General features: G+C 52.1%; 2 protein-coding genes across 4 annotated transcripts; one reads left to right on the plus strand and one right to left on the minus strand.

The window, feature by feature from the left end:
• Positions 1 to 9: 9 nt before the first annotated feature.
• On the minus strand, positions 10 to 4646 carry PIMREG (PICALM interacting mitotic regulator). Of its 3 annotated transcripts, none has more exons than XM_027517745.1 (6): positions 4579 to 4646; positions 3715 to 4044; positions 2278 to 2573; positions 1690 to 1785; positions 1022 to 1071; positions 10 to 647 (listed from the first exon to the last, which is right to left on the minus strand). In XM_027517745.1, the coding sequence occupies exons 2-5, from the start codon at positions 4006 to 4008 to the stop codon at positions 1038 to 1040; spliced, it is 720 nt and encodes a 239-aa protein (XP_027373546.1). In that variant the 5' UTR covers positions 4009 to 4044; positions 4579 to 4646; the 3' UTR covers positions 10 to 647; positions 1022 to 1037. The 3 variants fall into 3 exon arrangements, with proteins under 3 accessions (XP_027373546.1, XP_027373547.1, XP_027373545.1); XM_027517746.1 differs by having other exon boundaries at positions 10 to 686; XM_027517744.1 differs by lacking the exon at positions 1022 to 1071 and having other exon boundaries at positions 10 to 686.
• A 5732-nt stretch (positions 4647 to 10378) lies between these two features.
• Positions 10379 to 19747, plus strand: AIPL1 (aryl hydrocarbon receptor interacting protein like 1). Its single transcript, XM_027519396.1, has 6 exons — positions 10379 to 10474; positions 11210 to 11389; positions 16384 to 16572; positions 17601 to 17777; positions 17884 to 18025; positions 19545 to 19747. Exons 1-6 carry the CDS (start codon positions 10379 to 10381, stop codon positions 19745 to 19747), a joined length of 987 nt encoding a protein of 328 aa, XP_027375197.1.
• Positions 19748 to 23248: the final 3501 nt, after the last annotated feature.

Consider the following 23248-nt stretch of genomic DNA (forward strand, 5'->3'; position numbering starts at 1 on the left):
AAACAGATGCCAGCTACAGAAAGAGTCTTTATTATGAAAAACCAGTGTGATCCAGGAAAGTCACACACTGGCTTCTTTCTAATAAAATGACAAAGCAGATTTCTTAAATAATTTACAAAGGGCAGAAATCGCTACTGAATAGTGTGTGCCCTCTACGCCCACAGTGCCCTGTGCTGAGAATGAGAATAGGTCCCTGTGGACCCAGGATCTGGGGCCTGGAAACCTCTCCCACCCCTCCTTCTGGGGTTCTTGTGTGGGAAGTAGGGCTAAATCTGGGTTCTCAAGAGCCCCCGCACTGGTGATAATATGGTCTGACTCTTTGTAGACCCCACTCCTGGATACATAGCTCAGGCTCTCAAATATTACCTGCCATCTGCACTTCACGTTACAAACGAAGCAACTGTAAAGCTCATACGTGGGTTGAGTTCCTAAGCCCCAAAGGGAAGTAGAATGAATGGTTCCCCCCACCCCTCCGAGATCTCCCTGAGTCGCTTGCAGGCTGTGGCAGGTGGTCCCTGGCGGGCCGGGAGGTGGCTGAAGCAGGAAAGCAGAGGACCCCAAGCAGCCCCCACCTGGGGCTTTGTGAGTCAGGTCCTTGTTTGTGGCAGCTCAGGGGCACCACCAGCAGCTCCCGGGAAGTGTGGATCCTGAGTGTGAGGGCATGGTGGTCAGCTATGGCTTGCTTCCTGCAAGACAGAGCTCCTTCATACCCCAGGGGAAATGGGAACACCAGAGACTGCCCCCCCACCAAATGAGGTTCTGGAAGGTGGTTGTGGCTGTTGGGGGTGCCCCGCGTGTGCTCCATCAATGATGGGCTCAGTGAGGTTAGCCACAGCCCTGGCTCCCAGCAGATCAGAGGATTTGCATGCTTTCGGCTCTGTGGGGCCCATCAACTCTACATCTTTTTCCAGCAAAGACTCAGTTCCAGATATGCCTACGAGCTCATGGAAGAAAAGGAGAAGGAGGAGGAGGGCGAGAGAGAAGAAAGCTCTGAGAAAGAGGCTTGGAAGGAGGGCATTACCTGAAGGGTGCTGTCCTCAGTCTCGGATGAGAGAAACAGTCATGTCGCCACTAGAGATGGGAGAGCGGTGGGGACAGTGCTGCTGTCTGTCCTGGGTGCTTCAGGCTCCGAGGGGCCCTCCCCACCCAGGCTAGACAAGACCAGACCTGGCAGTGTGGTGGGTACACGGCCCACTTGGCATGTAGTCAGCGCCAGCGGGGACCCACCTCAGAGCCTATCACAGCCACGTACGTATGACCCCAGTTAGGGCAGCTCCAGGCGCAGGTGCTGCCCCAGGACAGGGTCCTAAGCAGACAGACCAGGCATTTCACAGCAGCCACGTCACTTTCCCCAGTTCCAGGGTGGGCATGGTGGAGAGGAACCATGGAGAGTGAGTGGTGGAAGAAGGGTGGATCTTTCAGGAACCAGGTACCCCGTCACATGTGATAGACACATTTTGGGGCCCAGGGCCCGGGGGGCCACATCCATCCAGGTGTGTCCTTAACTACCACCCCAACCTAAATATTTGATCAAGGAGGAGACCAGGGCATGTTGCAGAGGCTCAGAGAGGGAGAGAGATTGTTAGACTCACACAGCAGAGTCTGAACAAGAGACCTGCCTAAAAAAGTGGGCTGGCTCGCAGGGGACTCTCCTGGCCATGTCCTTTGAAGCACGGTAAGCTGGCTCACCTGTCCTCCGCTACGATGGCCTCCTCTAGCTCTTGGGACACCTTTTGGAGATGCCGGATTCCTGCCCCCACAGGCTCCAGGTCACTGTCAGACTCACTGGACAGAAGGAAAAGCCATGCGTATCAGTCACTAGCTGGAAACCTGTGGCAGGAGCCTATTCTAACCCAGCACTGGGACCTGGTGTACAGGCCCCAGAGATGACCATGTGGGCTGGGAACTGATCATCCCAGACCCCCATTCTAGGAAGTGTTGTCAGAGGGGCTTGGAGCAGATGGCAGAGAACAGCTGGAGGCCATTGTCAAGGGTAGATGATCCTGCAGATAGGTGAGCATCCACCCACTGACCCTGCCAGGTGGCTTCAAAAACTTTTGGTGGAGCTTGGATGACTGTGATAGTCTTAGAGTTAAGCTTGCCTCTTCCTTTGGCAGGTGGGGAAACTCAGGCCCAGAAGGACCTCCCCAGGTCCCCCATAGTGGGGCGCAGAGCTGAGCCAGAGCATGGATGTGGCTCAGCTCAGGGTGTCCTGAAGGTGCTCAGCAGCCCCCAGGGCCCAGTTAGTATTTGAAGGGCAGGCACTACCCCACTCACCTAGGGGAGCAGAGGGGCTCTGCCGAGGAGTAGGGGCTCCGGAAGGCAGCCTCCCTTCTGGACCGTCGCCAAGGGTGGGCACGGGAGCTCATCTGGACAGAGAGGCGGTGGTACTCTTTCTCCCAGGGGCCCAGGGTTGAGTGGGCAGGGGCGGCCACAGATAGCCGGGTGCTCCTCTGGCTCAGGCTGTGAGCTGGGGGGCTACTGCCCTTCTGGGCCCCTCTCTTCCTCCTCCTGGCTTTCACCTGGGTTTCCACCAGCCACTTGGTGCCACTTTGGCAGGACTCCTGGATCCTCTGTGACATGGAAAAGTCAGTGTGGACAAGCCAGGAGTGAGCTACCTGATTCCTCAGGGCATCCCCCAACCCCTCAGCCCACCAGCTGGTCCTACAGATCCAGGCAGCCTTTAGGCTCAGAGTGAAGGATGCGAATGAGTCCATGAGGCCACAGGTCCATGGCAGGGACCCAGCTTAGGCCCCCAGGGATAAGTGCATGGGCAGCAGCAGAACCTCTCTGGCTCATGGAGCCTGCTGCTGCTAAGTCACTTCAGTCGTGTCCGACTCTGTGTAACCCCATAGACGGCAGCCCAAGCCTGCATTGGTCTAAATCCAAACCCTCTTTCTGGACAGACTCAAAGGGGAGGACCGGGGGAGACCACACCTACCCCCAGGAGACAGTGAAATAATTCTAAACATGTTTGGCACACACCCTACCTTCTCACGCCCTGCCTTGCTCTCTGTCCTCCAGCCATACCCAGACTAAGTTCCTGCCAGTTCTCTGCAGCATCTTGCTCTCCTTCAACCCTGGGCCTGGACTATTTCACCTGTCTTGTACACTCCTCTTACCTCCTCATACCTCCCCTTTCCTGGGGGAATTCCATGGAGTCACCTCCTCCAGGAAGCCTTCACTGACTAAGCTTGTTTTTGGTGTTCCCCCACCATTAGCCCTTTGCATGCAATTTCCTCTCACAGTATAACTCTATCATCTTGTCTTGTGATGTTCTGTTTCCTCCACAACACTGTTTTCATTCACTCATTCAGCTATTTGTTGAGCATCTACTGTGTGCCATGGCGCTAGTGGTAAAGAAACTGCCTGCCAATGCAGAAGAGATAGGAGACATGGGCTTGATCCCTGGATTGGGAAGGTCCCCTGGAGGAGGGCATGGCAACCCACCCCGGTATTCTTGCCTAGAGAATCCCATGTACAGAGGAGCCTGGTGAGCTACAGTCCATAGGGTAACAAAGAGTCAGACATGACTGAAGCGACTTAGCATGCATGCACTACTGTGTACCAGGAATTGTTTGGAGAGCTGGGGACACAGTAATAAATCAAGGACCCTGTCTTCACAGAGTCTCTATTCTTGGGGGCTCTTTGGGGGCAGCCATTTTTCCACATCAAGGAAGCCCTACATCCATACCTGGACATGGTCGGCATTACCTGGGACATGGCACCCAAGGTGCTCTTAGCTGAGCGAGCTGCAGCCTGGAGGCCCTGCTGCCCTGGCTCTGGGGTTTCCAGGCGTTTCCAGGAGGGGCCCACCCCGAGGTTGAGGCTGACTGCTCTCAGGGGCAGCCGTCTCTGGAACTGTCTGCACAGGGAGCCCAGGGCCCCGCTGGAGGTGTCCGGGTGGCCGGCTACAGGCTGCAGGGCCTCGCTCTCCTCCAACCGCTCCTGGTTCTGGAGAGACCTCCGACGCAGGGAAGCCCCCACAGCTGGCCATCGAGAAGCCATCTGACTGTTCAAGAGTCTGTTCTGTTCCCACAGACCCTGGGGAGGAGATCAATGGGAGATCAGCAGGGTATCCCCCATCCCACTCCCAGGATCCAGTGAGACACCGGGTACCAAAGGAAGAGATTCCTGTCCTGGGGCCCATGGGGTGGGGCGCTTGTCAACCGTGGGTGCAGGAAAGAGGAATTCTTCCTAGAAGTGAGGTCAGCGAGGCCCGGGAGAGGGCAGAGTCTGAACAAGTCCGGCCAGCAAGGCGTCCCTTGCTGTGAGTGTCTGGATTAACTGTCTTTTCATCCCAGCCTACTTTCCGTTATCTGCCTCAGGCTGGGAGGGAGGCAGTCAGGACCCGCCGGCCTTCGCTGAGCCTCAGCACTTGGCCCAAGGCTGGACTAGGGACTCTTTCACGAGCTCGCCCTAACCCAACGCGCGGAGGTGGGCTGACCAGACACCCCGATGTCCATCCGGCTATACCAAGAAGCCCCACATGCCGTGCCCGTCCTAACTAGAGGTCCCCACCCCACCTGCTCCCGTCCCTTCTGAACAGAACCCCACCACGCCCCGGCCCGCACTCACCCAACAGCTCCCGAGGCTGACCAGACGACGAGCATAGCCGCTCCTCGCCCATCCAGTCGATTTGAAACACCGCGCGGATCCGCCCCCCTGGTCCTGTCCTCACAGCTGATTGGCTCCGTCCCCGCCTCGCGGCCACGCCAGGGATCCGATTGGCTCCTACGCCAGTGGCTGTGAATCCTGCTCTCGGATTGGCCCGGCCGTCCCCATTCATTTTCTGGAGGCCCGCTGGGCAGGGAGCCGGGCTTAGAGGACCCTTTGTATCTACGGGCCCGCCCGAGTTTCCTGCAGAATCCGTAGCCCGCGCCGGCTCAGCCCCGGCGCCATCTACTGACGCTCGGTCTCGGGCCACTGACCCCATCCTTAACTTTATAAAGGGTTCTGGCTGGCCTGACTGGGCGGGGCGAGGCGGGGTCCCCGGCTCCTAAGAGTCCCTCCTATCCTGCCTGAAGGTCTCAGTGGTTTTGTCAGAAAGAGCCTGGGCTGGGAACTCGGAGCCTTGGGTTGCTGTGGAAATTTTGTTTCCAACTTTCCTCATGACCCTCTGCCTTCCTGAGACTGTCCTTCAGTTCACCAAACTTGCCACCCGCACGGATCCCCAGGAAAACCCATCCTGGAAGAGGGGACAGATTGAGTGCACCTCCCCAGCCCCCTACCCCCACTCCAAGTACGCCCCCCACCCCTGTCCCACTGACCATCCCCTCTATCCAGCTGAGTGCCTCCCTCCTTCCCTTTAGCATCCAAGCTAAAAAATTCACCATTTAGAAAGCCCCCATCCCCCCTCCCCCTCAAAGTAGTCCCTACTCCGTTTCCTCACTGCCTTCCTCACCTGGAACCTGCCCCCCCCCAAATAAAACCCCCCCATTCCCGAGTTTCAACTTATGGGTCCCTTGAAGGTCAGTCCTTAACCCTGTTATTCACCTCTGGGTCATCTCCCCCACACCCTGGTAAAGGGACTCTCCCCATGGGAGGAGACCGATTCAAACGAGTCACTTACTATGCACCTGGCCGTGGTGCAGTGATTAAAGAATCTGCCTGTCAATGCAGGAGAGGAGGGAGACATGGGTTCGATCTTTGGGTTGGGAGGATCCCCTGGAGAAGAGAATGGCAACCCACTCCAGTATTCTTGCCTAGAAAATTCCAGGGACAGAGCAGCCTGGAGGGCTACAGTCTATGCAGTCCTAAAGAGTTGGACTGGAGAAGGAAATGACAACCCACTCCAGTATTCTTGCCTGGAGAATCCCATGGACATAAGAGCCTGGCAGGCTATAGTCTATGGAGTCGCAAGAGTGGGACACAACTGAGCAGCTAAGCACAGCACAGAGTTGGACACAGCTGAGCACACGCACCTGTGCACTATGCACCAGGTACTAATTTCCAAGCACTTTACAGGAGGGACTCAAGAGCCCCTCGCTGCAGCCTAGGACTAGATGAGGAAATGGAGGTGTGGGGAGGTCGGGTCAATTTTCCTGTTTATATGCAGCAAGGATTCAAACTCTGTCACCCTGGGACCAGGGTCCATGAGCCTCTCCAGCATAGCACATGGCCTCTCCTCAGGCTGCACCTCTCCCCACAGTTGTACCCAACCAGCACCTGGCTCCCCTTCTCCTCCTGGGTGCGGTGGGCACCTTAAACCAACATGCTCCAACAAGGTCACGCTGGTGTCTCTCAACCCCCCTTTTCTCCTTCCTCATTCCCCTCACCTGTCCTTCCAATTATTTACTTGTGTCTGATAGATTAAGCTCTGTGCTGACAATGATCCACAAAGGTGAACCAAATGGGTGAACTAACTTGGTGAACTAGCTCAAACCTGGTATGTGGGGGAAAGACAGACATGGATGAGTCAAATAACAAATCCTCAATTCATCAAAGAGAATTATGACACAAAAATTATGTCACTTAAAGCTGAGACCTACAGAATGAGTTCACCAAGCAAAGAACGTGTGTGTGTGTGTGTATGTGTGTATTTGGGGGTGGGGATCTTCTCCCACAAAGAACATCATGTCTGGGGGGCCAAGGACTCAGGTGAGACCCGCCCCCCCCCCCCCAGCCCCCAGCACACATACCTATGTGTAACTGAAACAAAATCTTCCTGAAACAATACTTGACAATGTGTGGGGTGCTTTGACATAATTTCTATTCAGTATTTAATTTTTTGAAAATGCTGGTGACAACTTGCTGCATTTGTTTTTCAGTGGTTCACTAAGAGTTCCGAGCTGTGGTTTGAAAAACCCTGCTCTGTTCTGCATGTTCAACTTCTTCCCCAGTTGAGTTGTTTCCAAAGCATCTGAAGTGTTTGTTCCCACACTTCTGGTATGCTTGTTGAATTTGTTATTGTAATTAGGGAATTTCATTCATGTCCTCTTCCAGTGAAAGATGAAGGGGAAAAGAAAGAGTTATTATTTTTCTGGAAACTAAGCTGAATGTGTGTGAAAGACTCAGGGAAGATGACGCACTTGGAAACAAAGCCTCTCAAATTAGATTGTCTTTCACCATTGTCCATCCACGCCTGTCTGCCTGTCCCAGTGCCTGGCACGTACATCATGGGCACTGATACAATAGCTTATATGTGTCAAGCCCTTACATGTGTGTGCTAAGTGCATTTCCTTTTCTTAATCTTCCTTAATCCTCACAGCAACACTATGAAGTAGGAGCTATTTTTATTCCCATTACACATGACAAAACTGAGATTCAGACAGGTGAGGTGTCTCGCCCAAGAGGGAACAGAGAGTGGAGCTGCAACTTAAATCCTGGAGATCTGACTCTGAAACCTGAATTCCTAACCTTGGGTTCCATGGCCTCCTCAAGTGTCAGGACGGAGGTGGTGATGCCCCAGAGGCCCTCCCTGCTTGGAGCTTTTGGTCCCCCTCCCTCATCTCCATGACTGACAGGGCAGGTGAAGGAGAGCAGTCTCCATGGCAATAAAAGAAGGAAGAAACATTTTCTTCTGAATGAGGAGCCTCTCTCATTGCCTTTCGAGGAGGGTGGAGTGTAGGAGTGTAGGAGTGGAAAGGAGGATGTACGGAGGGGAGCAGGCTCCCAGGGAAGGAGTGGTGGGTGCAGGGGCTCTTGGTCCTCCTTGCAAGAACTAAAAACCAGTCCGTGGTCCAAGGCTGAGGTTTTCTAGGTCCAGCTCCATCCATGACTCTTGGGGAGGAGGTTGGAGGAAGAGAAGGAGCTCCAGCCTTGCCCTGCCCTAAGGGCTCCCTGTCCAACAGAGTACTTTCTCCAGTAAACTTGACCTCCTAGAATTGCCAGTGTGTTGGAAGAAGCAGATGTTAAACTGTGTTAAATGTCATGAATGTGAGATGCTAGGAGATGATGAAAGGATATAAAAGGAATTGGGGGTCGGGCAGGTTTCCCTTAGCATATGGTGTTTTAGCTGAGGAGTTAGGGGGCAAAACAGAAGAGTTTTTCCAACAGAGGGGTCTATTTTGGGAGGCCAGAGTGCCATCAAGTTCCAGGAGTAGAGGAAGGCCAAGTAAGATGGAGAGGCTAGGGGCTGGGTGGCAGGAGGCAGGGCTGGCAGGATCCTATAGGCCGGGGAAGGAGCTTAGAATTTATCCTGATGGCAGTAGGGAGCCTTTGCTGAATTTTCAGAGGGAACTGGGATTATTAGAGTTCTGTTTTTATGAAGCCCATTTAGAGGTTAGTTTGGGGGCCAAGCAGGGACTGGGGTCCATCTAGAGGCTATGGCCTGAGCACCTCTTTCTTCTCAGAAGTGAAATGGAAACCTCTGGCATCAGCTTCAACAGCCCCTTCCCCTCACATCCCCCAGTCTGACCAGCCATGGGCCAAATCTGTGAGTTGGACCCCTGGGTGTGTGTGCCTTTTTTCCCAACTGTGTTGCTTGGCATGCATGCTCTTAGTTTCTCAAGGGATCAAACTTTGTGCCCCCTGAAGTGGAAGCGCAGAGTTCCCACCGCTGGACAATGGGGAAATCCTCACATGTGCCTTTCGACTCTCTGCAAAACAACTGAAGCAGAGGGAGAGAGCGAGCAGTGCAAGACCCAGTTAGAACTTTTTCTTCTGCTGTGAATGATATCAGGGACAGAAAATGCCTAAAATGTAAAGCCTAGTAGCATGAATACTTATGAACCGCCCCCCCTCCACCATGTAACCATCAGCTGGGTGAAGAAACAGAACGCTGCTGAGACCCCAGAAGCAACCCCTGCCCCTGCTCTCTGGCCTCCCTCCCTTGACTTTTACGGAAATCTCTTTGATTTTCCTTTGTAGTTTTACCGTCTAAATACCCATCTCACCTCCTTTGCAGGCGGACTGCTTTAGGTTGCTGTGTAGCTGCAGAAAGAATGGAACGGAAAAGAAGGGCCACTGCCTTACCCCCACTCCACCTTAACTCCTGCCCCTAGAGAAGGACGAAGCTGGGCCCACGGGAGGAGGGGAAGATTCTGAGCACTGAGGGATGGGTTCTGGAGGGGTGACTGGGCTGCCCCAGGCTGGGTTCATGGCCCAGACCGGCTGACCCAGGTTTGGCCTCCTGTATGCCAGTGGTTTCTCACGGCAGTCAAAACTTTTAAGGGTTCTGGGTTTTTTGGGTCCCACTCACTCCCTAGGGGGAGGCTTCTCAATTTCATAGAGAGGGAGGTGGGAGAGGTTGATTTTCCCATTTGGGAAAAAAAGGAGACAGGATGGGTGATACCCAAGGCCACATGGTCAGAGAATAAGAAGGGGGATCAACCCTCTGAACGCAGCTCTTGGGCTCCTAGTGCCATCTTCTCATCTCTCTCATCCTGTTGCCTGTCAGCCTCTGGTCAAGAAGAGAAAGCCTTTTGCTGCTCCGGGTCCTCTCACCCTCAAGGCCTGGGGGAGCCAAGGCATAAGAACCTAAATTGACCACAAGGTGGCGCCAAACACCATGTCTTCACATCATTTCTCACTTTTAAACCCTAAATGCTGGGAATAAGCTCTGTCTGGGTTCCAGGGTACAGGGCTGAGACCCTCCCAAGGGAACGAGACCGCCCACTGCCCCCAGCCAGACCTTGTAGGGGGACAGGAGCAGGGCTGGTGGGGGTGCCTCAACTTCCTCAAATGGCCCCCTTCTCTTTTAGGGCTCTCCCAAACCTGGTGGCTCAGAAGGTAAAGAATCCGCTTGCCATGTGGGAGACCTAGGTTTGATTCCTGGGTTGGGAAGATCCCCTGGAGGAGGAAATGGCAGTCCACTTCAGTATTCTTGCCTGGAGAATCCCCATGGACAGAGGAGCATGGCAGACTATAGTCCATAGGGTCGCAAAGAGTCAGACACAACTGAGCTGCTGAGAACAGCACAGCAGCCAGAAACCTGCCTGCCCTTCCCTCTGGCCACTATGTTACATCCGCTGGTGGGCAGATCTTGGGGAGGAGAGGGAAATAGGAAAGGGGAAATAGGACTGCAAAGGCTGCAAGGCCCCGGCCTGGGCTCCAAAGCGACCAAGAGTCTGAGACAGGGTCCCAAGTTCAGACAGGGCAAAGGGGGTTTCTGGTCCCCTGTTCTTTCCTCCTGACCTGTGATCTCTCTCCTGCTCATTCTTGACTGCCTGTCTTCAAAGCTCCAGCTGTCTTCCCTCCTTCTTGGGGTGGGCAGACAGAACAGAAGCTGAGGTGGTACTGGTGGATGTCAGGCAGGATCCCTGCCTCACTGCTAGAAGCAGAGGCTGGGGCAGAACCCAGGCTACCAGGAGTGGCCCCACCTTATTCCTCTTGTTCACACCCCGCCCAGCAGGGCAAATCCCCACCTCTTAGCCCTAAGTACCTTCCGCTAGCAGATTATCTCGGCTGGGCTGGACATCTCCCCACACCTGGAGCCATGGATGCCACTCTGCTCCTGAATGTGGAAGGGATCAAGAAAACCATTCTGCATGGGGGCACAGGGGACCTCCCCAACTTCATTACTGGAGCCCGAGTGAGTGAGACCCACCCCCTAGGCCACACAAAAATCCTTCTGCATTCTAGCTGGGTCACGGGGCACTGCAAACACCCTTCTTCTGCTTTGCCAACAAATGGCCAAGAGGTCCTTCCTGGAATTATCAGCCTCCATCCCCACCCTGGGCATCTCCATAGCTCTGGCTTGATGCCCATTTCCCGGGGTGTTTTTTTTTTTTTTTTAATATTTTTCTATTTGGCAGCACTGGGTCTTAGTTGCAGCATGTGAACTCTTAGGTTTTGCATGTGAGATCAAGTTCCCTGACCAGGTATTGAACCCAGGCCCCCTGCACTGGGAGGGTGGAGTCTTAGCCAGGACCGCTAGGGAAGTCCCCCAGGTGTTTTTGATATATTTCAAATTGAACTTCAGTGTGGAGTGAGGGTGGGACTTTGGGAATTTTCTGAAGTCCCGAATGTTGAATGAGAAGGAAGGGTATGCAGGGTCAGGGTGTTTGTCCGGGAGTCTCTGGTGGGTTTCCTGGATGACGGAGTGTCTGGGTCAGTGGCCTCAGATCTAGGGTGTATTGAAGGAAGGACCTCCTGACCTGCAGAGCTGTCTAGAGTGGGATGGGGTCCTTTAGGAGGGGGAGCACCGGCTGGGTGGGGATGCTGGTGGGAATTGAGCAAGGACGGCCCAGGGAGTCGGAGACATGGGCGGCTTCTGGGGGGCCTTGGGAGGTGGGTCTTGATCAGGGTCCACTCTCTTGGTGACCAGGTGACCTTTCATTTCCGAACCATGAAATGTGACGAGGAGCGGACGGTGATAGACGACAGCAAGCAGGTGGGCCACCCCATGCACATCATCATTGGGAACATGTTCAAGCTGGAGGTCTGGGAGATCTTGCTGACGTCCATGCGGGTCAGCGAGGTGGCCGAGTTTTGGTGCGACATCATCGTAAGTAGGCCCCGCCCATTTGCCACTGTACTGGCACGCCGGCTGTGTTTCAGGAAAGTGAGGGTAAAATGAAACTCTTTGGGGAAACTCTGCCTCCTCCTCCTCAGCCACTGTAATGATGAAGGTTGTTGTGTTTTAGTTGTTCAGTTGTGTCCGACTCTTTTGCAACCCCGTGAACTCCATGAGCCCGCCGGGCTCCTCTGTCCATGGAATTCCCAGGCAAGAATACTGGAGTGGGTTGCCATTTCCTTCTCCAAGGGATCTTCTTGACCCAGGGATCAAGCCCGTGTCTCCTGCATTGGCAGGGGGGTTCTTTACCACTGAGCCACCAGGGAAGTCCCAAGGTGGAGATGGATTCCCCCATAAGAACAGGTGATGCTAAAATGAGAATCGGTGTCAAGGCTGGCTGGTAGGATATGGGAGCAGGGCCTGCCTCACAGCCCTCACTTTTGTGCAGGATTATTGGATACTGGAGACTTTTGGCCACAGGTCACTTTTCTGCCCTCCTCTCCATTCCTACTGACGTTACAAACTTGTTTTCTCATGTAGGCACTCTTAACAATCACCCGGAGAAGGCAGTCTTCTTGGCCTTTGACCCAAATGGAAATGGCAAAGCTGACTGCCTTTAAACCAACATTTCTTGTGGAAACTTTCAAACTTATACAAAAGTCGACAAAAAGTATAATCAGATTCCAAATACGCATCATCCTATGCCGGGCACCATCAATCCATGGCCAGTCTTATTTCATCTAAGCCCATCCGCTTTCCTTCCTTATCCCATATGGTTAGAGCACATTTCAGACACCGTATCGTTTCACCTGTAAATACTATAATTTGTATCCTTCTCTAAAAAGAAAGATATTACAAATATAATCTCAATATCCTTATCATATTTTCAAAAAAATTCAACAATTTCTTAATGATATCTAATATCCAGTAACTTGACATTGTGGGCTTCCCTGGTGGCTTAGAATTCACCTGCAATGCAAGAGACATTGTGTGACCCTAGGGAAGCCCCTTTGCCCTGATAGCACTCTATCTCCTCATGTAGAAATGAACAAATCCTCATTTTAGGGGGCAGTTGTAAGGATTACATGATATCATGTATACTAGGGCAAATCATGGTATGGGGCAATTGAGAAGTGGGAGCTATTATTTTCACTAAGAAGCATTTTAGAGACTAACTCCCTTGATTCATTGATGAGGAAGTATAAGACTCAAAGAAGGAAAGTAGCTTGCTCTAGGTCAAACCATCTCGGAAACAGCATCAGGGATGGATCCCTGGTTCCCTCTTTGTACAGTATCCCTTTTTGGCTACTATGGTTATTAGACAGGCTGCAATGCCATTCTCTACCACAAGAATTCCTCTACCAAGGAATTATTCATTTCTTCATCAGTTAGCAAATATTCCAGGTCTCAGATGGTAAAGAACCCACCTGCCAATGCAGGAGATACAGGAGACCCAGATTTGATCCCTGGGTCGGGAAGATCCCCTGGAAGAGGAAATGGCAACCCATTCCAGTATTCTTGCCTGGAGAATCCCACGGACAGAGGAGCCTGGAGGGCTACGGTCCATGGGGTCACCAAGAGTCAGACAGGACTGAGCAACTAACACTTTCACTTTCACATTAGCAAATATTAGTTGAGCATCTTTATCCTGATGTTTTAATTTTTAAAAGATGGCTTATTTTTAACAAGTCTTCAGAAAATTGGCTTTTTTTGTGGTTTCAGTTAGTTTAAAATGGTATCTATTGACTTTGCTTACAAAGCTCCTGTACTTTTTTTAGACCTTTTCAGACTTTTTAGACCCATATGTGCTTGTCATTTAGGCCATATGTTAGACAAGCTTGGTCACCAACAAGGGCCCCTTCTCCATAGAATGCATGTTTGCTAATGTAGGAGTGTAGAGTGCAGAGAGCTGTCAATAAATTCTTGATTGGTTGATTGACCTGTTGTTTGCAGAACCACAAACTGCTGTTATTCCTGGAATGTGGGCTTGGTTCTTGGTTCCCTGTGGGGCCTGTGTTCTTTTGGCCACATCATGCACACAAGTGCCCTGCCCATCTCACAGGCTGGTCATTTTTACGCCACAAAGATTACTGGTTTTTCCAATAGCCCCGCCCCCCATCTTTTCCCGGTTCACAGCCACTATGATTTCGCATGTCCACATGCATGTGCACACACACACACACACACACTTCTCAGAGTTATTTTGTTGTAACTGTTGTTTACTCACTAGGAAGTGTCTGACTCTTTTGTGACCCCATGGACTGTAGCCCTCCAGGCTCCTCTGTCTATGGGATTTCCCAGGCAAGAATACTGGAGTGGGTTGCCATTTCCTTCTCCAGGAGATCTTCCCAACCCGGGGATTGAACCTGTGTCTCCTGCATTGGCAGGTGGATTCTCTATACCACTGAGCCACTGGGGCAGCCCAGAGTTATGTACTCACCTACATATTCATCTTTTATCCACTTTTCTATCCATTCACTCATTCAGGCATCAATTTATCCATCCTTCCCTTCAACCAATTACTCATAATCCATTCTTTCATCACTAAGCATCCAGCCTTCATCTATCTGTATGCCTATCTATCTGAAAACATTCAGTGGGTACCAGGTTTGGCCTGTGCTAGGTGTTAGGAATGAAACAGGCCAAATCCCCATCTCTCAAGGAACTTGAGTTCTGGACAAGAAGCAGACACCCTGGTAATTACAATGCAGGGCAGGTAGCACCATAATATAAATAAGGACAGAGGGATTTAGAGCCACGGGAGGGGAGTGACTAATTGCTTGAGGATCATAGCAGGAATTTCTCCAAGAAAATGACATCGATTTGGGTGTTGAAGGATGAATAGGAGTTCACCAGGCTTAGAAGTGGGGAGTGAGGTAGCATCCAGGCCAGGAATTGTGAAGAGGCAGGGGTGGTCAGGGGCTCTGACAGCTTCTGCCCTGAATTGCACTGCCTTCCCCTCCACCCAGGGAGCACACTGGTCTCTATGCTGAATTTTCTGCTGGTGCCCAGTCCAGTGAGGCCAGAGGTTGTGTGTGTGTGTGTGTGTGCGCACGCGTGTGTGTGCTCAGTTGCTCAGTCGTGTCCAACTCTTTGCAACCCTATGGACTGTAACCCACCAGGCTCCTCTGTCCATGGAATTTTCCAGGCAAGAATACAGGAGCATTGCCATTCCCTACTCCAGGAGATCTTCCTGACTCAGGGTTTGAACTCACGTCTCTTGAGTCTCCTGCATTGGCAGGCACATTTTTTACCACTGAGCTGCCTGGGAAACCCAAGGCCAGGGGTTACAAATGCAAATTCCACAGGGGCCAGGGACCCTGGGTGACTGAAGGTTATCTGCTCCATTCACAGGGGCAGATTCTCCTGATCTCCAACTGGATGGCTGCTGTGTGAAAGGGGCAGGTCTGGTGTGGCCAGAGTGTCTGAGTTTTGGACACAAACCAGAAATTTTCATTAGTCTGTGAACTCTCTCAATGCTTAAGTGTTGACGACTCATTAACACAAAACCCCCACCATGTGAAGGATGAAACGAAGTCAATCTGGGAGTTGAATGTGGCCTCTCGAGTGCCAGTTTGTAATCATCAGATAGTAATAGATAGAGCCCCTCAGACAGAACCAGGCTCTGGCCTTGAAGTCCCAGAGAGGGGCATGGTCCTGGGGTCCCCAGGCCAATCTCAGTGGAGGTGCTACGGAGATGGGTGTGGAGCCATGGAGTTCTGGCCTCTATACTTTTTCCTGGGATTTCTGCCCACTCCTGGTGGCATCCCACAGCCCAGCGTGCTGACTAGCATCCTGGTGGTGCTAGAGTGGTACTGGTCTGAGGTCTGGGCCTTGGTCTGAGGTCATGTCCAACCAGCTGCACAGCTGCAGGGTTGGCACTAACTGCTGACTTTCTGGGGAGCTCGCGGCTGTGTGCGTGGGCCAGGAGTGAGCTCTCCCTGCAGCAAGCTGTTCCCCGGGGGCCCTACACTCCCTTCATCCAGGCTTAATCTCAACAGGCTTAACTGCCATCTGGTCATCTTGCTCATGAGGACGCTGAAGCTACTCTGGGCTAATCCTGGCTGATGGGGGCGGGCAGGGTGACCTTCATCTTCTTACTGGTGACTTGGAGACCAAGCTGAACCATTCCTGCTCCTTCACTTTTGGGGTGTCTCTTTACTGGAGTTGCCGTGCAGGAGGCTGAGATGGGCCATCTGAGGACCCGTTCCCAGGAGAGCAGTTCTTGGAGCTCGTCTGTGGGGCATCCTAGCTCACTGAGGACAAGCAGCTGATTTTCCTAGCCCATCTCCACCCCCCGAGGGTGGCCACCCAGTTCCTGTGCTGGGTGAGGTTGTGATGAACTGGCCTTACCTCAGCACCATCTCATTTAACCCCTGCAATAGACCCACTACCTGACTGGTGCAACCCAGGGGGCAGGAACTCAGGGGGCTGCAGTGATCCAGGCTCGCTGCCAATCAGCAGTGCCATCAGGACACCAACCTGGCCCTCAAGGACTTGGAACCCTGGTCCTTCCACTACTTTCCATGCTGCCCTCCCTGTGAGTCACAGGCTCCATGGACTCAGGGTCTCCTTGGGAGAGAAGCCTGTTAGAGTCGACCACAAGGGCTGGCAAGAGGCAGCCTAGCATTTTGGCTACAGCATGGACCCCAGAGCTGGGTTTGCATCCTGACTCTGTCATTTGCTAGCTGTGTGACCTTAAACAAATCACCTACCCTCTCTGGGCTCTAGTTCCCACATCTATAAAATAGGGAGGATAATAGTGCCCCTCTCATAGGGTCATCTGAAGGATTAAAAGTACTAACGGTGTAGAGCACTCTGCATTCAGGTAGCTGCAGTAATTAGATGAGTAGTAACAGCCATGGGACAAGTGTGTGTGTGTGGGGTAGAGGTCCTGCTCTGGGAGGGGCCCAGAGTGGGGCTCTCTGTGGCCCAGCTGGCTCTGAGCAGACAGGCTGATACTATCTGCCCACCTTTCCCCATAGCACACAGGGGTCTACCCCATCCTGTCCCGGAGCCTGCGGCAGATGGCGGAGGGTAAGGACCCCACGGAGTGGCACGTGCACACGTGTGGCTTGGCCAACATGTTCGCTTACCACACGCTGGGCTACGAGGATCTGGATGAGCTGCAGAAGGAGCCTCAGCCACTGATCTTCATAATCGAGTTGCTGCAGGTGTGACCCTAGGGTGTGGGAGGTGGGGTAGGGACGGTCCCTGCATCAGAGAACAACTGGAGCCAGTGGGCATCAAGGGAACCCAGTCCCATGGGTCACTGGACATCACCCAGATCCTATTTAGAAAACCAGAAAGGGTTCCTAAACCACGGGAGAACTGGAATTGGACCCTCCCACTCCACCAAAAAAACATCCTTTGCCTTTTCCAAAGGAAAAGCCCCTTTGAGACCCATTTTAAAAAATGTTATTCTTTTTCTTTTTGGAGGCATTTTATTTCTGTTGGTTATCTACTTCCTTTTCCCCTCAAAAGTTTAGAATTATATTCTCAGCCCCAGTCCCTGTGGTTTGTGGGTTCCGATCTGGTTTTCCAATAGTGGGAGAACTGCATGGAACCATCCATACCATCTCCCTCGGACCTCAGTGTGACTGATGGTCCCTGTCTGTGGGGTGGTGGGAGAGCATCAAACCAGAGCAGGACTCAGCTAGTGGCCAAGGTTGAGGTTCAGCCTGAGGGTTACATGGGTGAGTACAAATAAATAAGAGAATTGCATCAACAAGGGACCTTTTCAGGGTCTGCTTGAACAGTTGCACAGCTTGTGCACTGCACAAGACCATGGCCTCTAAGGTGCTCATTAGAGACAATATATATTTGTGATTTTATAATGATAATTTTCCAGTAGATGGCAATAAAGTGTCTTGTTCTAACAAAATGAGTGTCATGGCAATTTTCTGAATATTATCAGTAAAGTGTGTTGACATATTACCTTTTCTTACTTTGCACAAAGGCTCTGATTTAGGGTAAAGCCATGGTGGTGGGGAGGCGGCGCTTGCTTCCTTTCCCTGTTTGCCTGTGTTTGGTCAGCAAGCATGGTTCTGCCCACCAATCCTCACTGTGGAAAATGCAAAGCTGACTTTAGCCAGATGTTCTGGGTCCACTGTCTCTGGTCCCTTGCAGGGGAAAGGGCCTGCCCTACTGGGCTGCGGGCACCCAGGGTCCCTGTGTCACTGACCTGCAGCTCTTGGAGCAGGTCGAGGCCCCGAGCCAGTACCAGAGGGAGACCTGGAACCTGAATAACCAGGAGAAGATGCAGGCGGTGCCCATCCTCCATGGAGAAGGAAACCGGCTCTTCAAGCTGGGCCGCTACGAGGAGGCCTCCAACAAGTACCAGGAAGCCATCGTCTGCCTGAGGAACCTGCAGACCAAGGTGGGAGGCTGCCTGCCAGTGGGGATGGGAAGTGGGGTGCGCTGGCCATGGCGGTGGTGGGGAATGGTGGGGGCGCGGCGGAAGCAGAGCTTTCTCCACCGGACAGGAGAAACCCTGGGAGGTGCAGTGGCTGAAGCTGGAGAAGATGATCAACACCCTGATCCTGAACTACTGCCAGTGTCTGCTGAAGAAGGAGGAGTACTACGAGGTGCTGGAACACACTAGTGACATCCTCCGGCATCACCCAGGTGGGCGGGGCGGGGCGGGGCTGTGTGGGCGGGGCGGGACGGTGTAGGCGGGGCAGGGGTCCAATCTTGCCCACGGGTCCGAAGTCACATGCACAGACCTTCGTCGCTATCTCTTCTGACCCGGTCAAGACATCAAATCTTCCAAGCCTATAACGGTATCACAGGTGATGGATGAACGGTGCTTTGTGGTGTTGTGGGAGGTTATTTTATTTTACAGTGAATTAGGAGAAGGCAATGGCACCCCCACTCCAGTACTCTTGCCTGGAAAATCCCATGGATGGAGGAGCCTGGTAGGCTGCAGTCCATGGGATCGCTAAGAGTCGAACATGACTGAGCGACTTCACTTTCACTTTTCACTTTCATGCATTGGAGGAGAAGGAAATGGCACCACTCCAGTGTTCTTGCCTGGAGAATCCCAGGGACCGGGGAGCCTGATGGGCTGCCGTCTATGGGGCTTCACAGAGTCGGACACGACTGAAGCGACTTAGCAGCAGCAGCAGCAGGACAAATAAAAGTCACCAAACCTGTGTGGAGCAGTCAGTGGGTTTTAAAAGGGGGGACAATCAGTATAGAGAACAATATTAAGTACATCCTAGTAAACTCCAAGAGTTGGTGATGGACAGGGAGGCCTGGCGTGCTGTGGTTCATGGGGTCGCAAAGAGTCGGACACGACTGAGACTGAACTGAACTGAGTGAGTGCCGAAGAATTGGTGCTTTTGAATTGGTGTTGGAGAAAACTCTTGAGAGTCCCTTGGACTGCAAGGAGATCCAACCAGTCTATGCTAAAGGAAATCAGTCCTGATTGTTTATTGGAAGGACTGATGTTGAAGCTGAAACTCCAATACTTTGGCCACCTAATGCAAACAGCTGACTCATTTGAAAAGACCCTGATGCTGGGAAAGGTTTAAGGCAGGAGGAGAAGGGGAAGACAGAGGATGAGATGGTTGGATGACATCACCGACTCAATGGACATGAGTTTGAGTAAACTCCAGCAGCTGGTGATGGACAGGGAAGCCTGGGTGCTGCAGTCCATGGGGTCACAAAGAGTCAGATATGACTGAGTGATTGAACTGAACTGAACTGATTATCTGTGGTGGGGGGGATATGGCAATATTTGTGAAGACGATGTTTGAAGAACGTTACAGGATCACTTACCTTGCGCCACACACTTCTCTGCATTTCTTTCTCTTAATTCTCATAATGACCGTGATAAACAGGTTTAGGGATAGGACCTGGAGCTTGCATCATTTGGGGAGCCTCTATAAGAAAAGACTTAAAAAGTTGTGAATGTAAAATTAGTTACTGGGTCTTGGAAGGGTCCGTGGGAAGGGAGTGGGTACTGCGATTATTATCGTCATCCATATTTTATAGTGGAGGGGCTGGGCTCCGGAGGTACAGAGAGGTTAAGGGTCATCATGGCCAAGGTTAAAGGTTGCGCTAGCTGGTGAAGCCCAGCCGCTTGTCGGGTGAGGGCTGCCTCCTGGGCCAGGCGGCGGATACAGCAGGATCTTCCCCACAGGCATCGTGAAGGCCTACTATGTGAGGGCCCGGGCTCACGCCGAGGTGTGGAATGAGGCGGAGGCCAAGGCGGATCTGGAGAAAGTGCTGGAGCTGGAGCCGTCCATGCGGAAGGCGGTGCAGAGGGAGCTGAGGCTGCTGGAGAACCGGCTGGAGGAGAAACGCGAGGAGGAGCGACTGCGCTGCCGGAACATGCTGGGCTAGTGCGCAGGCGCCAAGCCTCCTGCCTCCGCCCCCCGCCCCTCCACCCGCCCCCATCCCCGACCTCCACCCGCGCCCCCACTTCCCCGCGACCTCTACCTGCCCCTCCCTCCAGCCTCCCCATCCCGCCATCTCACTGTCCCCCTGCACTCCCAGTCCAACAGCAGGGTACTGAACATTTCTGGTGCAGTTGGTCAGGATTTTGGTGTCAGTTTTTCAACTTTTACATTAATTTATAAAATCAAAATAATGCGTGTCGACTGACAAAAATGCACAACCTAGAAGGTGAGAATTATGTTATATTCAGCGGACTTTCTAAGGACTCACGCGCCGGAAGACAGCCTCTCAGCTCGAGGGACTGCTCCTAAGAGGTAAGGGAGGAACCAAGATACAAGACCAGGTTCTGGGAATTTCAAAAGACTGATGTTAACTAAAGAAAGCCAGATATCCCAAGTTAACAAGTTTAGCACTTTTCTATGTATAGGAAGATGCAAGAGTCTGGACTCAGTAAAATCACTCCTTCGAGACGCACCTTAATTGCATTGGCGCAGTATCCTGCTTTTCTCCATCCTGAATCCCCTGTGTGTGCACACTGGGGTCGGCTGCAGTGCTGAGGGCTTGGCAGCCAGCAGTCCCTCAGGGCTCACTGTTCGGGTAGCTGTAGTGTCTGCTGGCTGCAACACCCTATGTTGACTGATATGGCAAACAACATTTTTTACTGACACATGACCAGGGTTAAAAAAGAAAAACCCAAAGGGCAGAGACGAGCTTATGAATAAAAGTGAAATTTCCTGCCCAAACTCCCCCATCCCCTAGAGCCAGCCATTTTAATGGACCCTGTTTTTTGTTTTTGTTTTTACTATTTTGGTGATTTTCTCTGTCTCCGAATAATATGTGTAAATCAGTTTCCCCACACGTCCTTTTTACCCCATGTTAGTGAAAGGTGAGAATTGAATGCTTTGATGCTCTTGGATCCCTTCTTTCCTTCCCCTTGTAATTTTGGGGAGTGTATTGCTAGTTCTTTGGTTACTTTTGTAGCTTGGTACATTTCACCTAGAGCTCTCTACTGGGCTGCAGGGATTCTCCCGTGTGTAGGATGAGGGTGGCAGAGCTGCAACCTCCCCTCCCATCTCCCACTTCTTCCCTCAGCGATCTGATGTACCTTTACTCTCCCATCATCTTGGCTCTTAACATCTCCGTTTTGTCACCAAATTAAGTCTTCTGTGCTTTGCCCACTGGTTGACTCTAAACTTTGAAAATCAATAGACATCAGTTACATGAATGTGGTTGTGCAACGTGATTGCATTTTTCTGTGGTTCTGAATTCAGGACCCCTGGGCCACCAGGGGGCTTCCCAGACAGTAAAATGAGGATATTCCTGGTTTCAGGGGTGGCAGCGTCTGTTTTAACATGGGAAAATTTTTCCTTTTCTTCCCTTTTGTGGCACTGGCAAGATTTGAGGTTTAAGTCCTCCCACTGTGGAGGAAAAAGGTCAATCAATTTTTGGTTGATTCAAGCTTAGTGTCTGATGGGCTGCCAGGTATACTGTCCAAAAACCAGGTGGAGATTTTAGAGGTGGTCAGAGGAAAGGGACATTATGACCTGCAGAAGCTGGAAGGAAGGAAGGAATGTCCTAGGCTGGAAAGAAGGCTCTGGCTAGAGAAGGAGGAGTGGGGTGAAGGCTGGGAGATGGGAGCAGAAGGGACCTTCAGCATCTCCGGACTGCGCTGGAAGAAAGGCCTGGGTGGGATCTGGGCAGTCTCAGAGGCGGCTCAGAACAGATGAAGAGCCTGGCAGAGGCATTATTTGAGGGCACACAGTGGCCTGCAGGCTTCCTAGCCTCCTGTCTTGTCTATCTTCTGTGTGCAGTGTCCCTATCGTGGCCCCTTTTCCTGGGGACAGTGAGGATCTCAATTCAGCTATGGTCCTCCCAGCTGGACTGATGCCTGGATGTGTCTCAGGACCTTGTGTGGTCTGGTTCAAAGCATCCTGGGTGGAAGTCTCCCCTCCTGATGCCCCAGGACATTTGCAAGTCCAAGAAAAAGGCATGGACATAGGACCCCCAGGAAGTGTGGTTGGAGACACCTTGGCATTAGTACTTGAGGGAGTGTTGAACTCAAACAACTGGGAACCCCAGTCCCTCCCTGAAAAACTGGAGCAGCTCTTAGGGACGTTTCTGTTACAAAAGCCCAGGCAATTCCTTCTCACGCACCATCTAATGGATTAAAATCAGGTCACATTTTGGTTCATGACTTTCAAAGCCAGTTTTTGTCCAGCCTCATCTGCGCTCAGCCTCTTTTTAAACTGGGGGCACGAATCATAATCAGCCTTTGACATACCTTCCGGTTTACTCAGCCTCTTAATTGTGGTTTTTGCACTGTCTCCCTCTTCTTTCCTGGTCCAGCCCTCTTGGTGCCCTCTCAGTAGACTTCCCGCTGCTAATTTCTACCTTGTAAAGCACACTTATCTGCGTGCTTCTTTTGGGTGAGTACGTGTGTGTGTGTGTGTGTGTGTGTGTGTGTGTGTGGTGGGGGGAAGGAACAGAGACACATTATCTTCTTGTTACTATCATCCAAAGGCAGCACATGGGAAAACATTACCACTTTCCAGAATCCACAGCATCTCGTACTTCAGCTTACTAGTGCTGGAGAGGTGGAATGCAGAGATGGGGAGAACTGACTGTGCCCCACAGCAGGCAGCCTCCCCATCCAGGCCTTTGGTCCTTGCATTGGCTTCTTTGTGCCTCCAAGGAGGTCTTGGCTGGCCAGGTCTAGGTGGATGAATGCAGGAGTGGATGCAGGAGATTGCAGGGGAATCTCCCTAGGGTCCCTTTTGACAGTTTCCAAGGGATCTCACTGGAAAGCTTTGTTCTTGAGCAGCCAGCAGGGGGCAGCAGAGAACAGATTGTAGTTTCTGGTCCAGCAAGTGGACTTTCCAGAGAAAGCTTAGAGTTCTGGAGGTGGCAGCTCTCCACCGGCCCTGACCACCCCAACTCCTACAGGGTCAGGCTGGCTGGCGACAGGGAATAGGTGTTTAGAACCATAGAATCAGCCTGCCAGTAGACTCAGGCCTCAGTCTCATTCCCTTATACTGATGGGGAAACAAGCTCAGGGAAGGCCAGAAACCTTTGTAGATTCAACTTCAAAGCTGGGGAAGACCTGGGGCTAGCATCCAAGTTTCCCGGCCTCTGGGCTGGGCCTCTTTGTTCTCCATCATGTTGTCTTTCTCACCAGACAGTCCATATGAGGGTTTGATGTATTTTTTTTTTAAATGAAAGGAGAAAAATATGACACTTCTATTAGAGAGTAACCCAGAGCATGGCTTCAGGCTTAGTTTGGGAGCAGTTGTGGAGTCAGATTTGTTCTCTATTACACCCGCTCTGAGCTGCTCCCTCCCTCTGCGAATCATTACTGCTTAACCAAGGCATTCTCTCCCCAGCATGTACCACCCTCCTGACCTCTGTCTACCTGGGGTTGACATGTATCCAAGACCAGAGAGTGATCTG

This window comes from Bos indicus x Bos taurus, chromosome 19, assembly GCF_003369695.1.
Source record: "Bos indicus x Bos taurus breed Angus x Brahman F1 hybrid chromosome 19, Bos_hybrid_MaternalHap_v2.0, whole genome shotgun sequence".
NCBI lineage: Eukaryota > Metazoa > Chordata > Mammalia > Artiodactyla > Bovidae > Bos > Bos indicus x Bos taurus.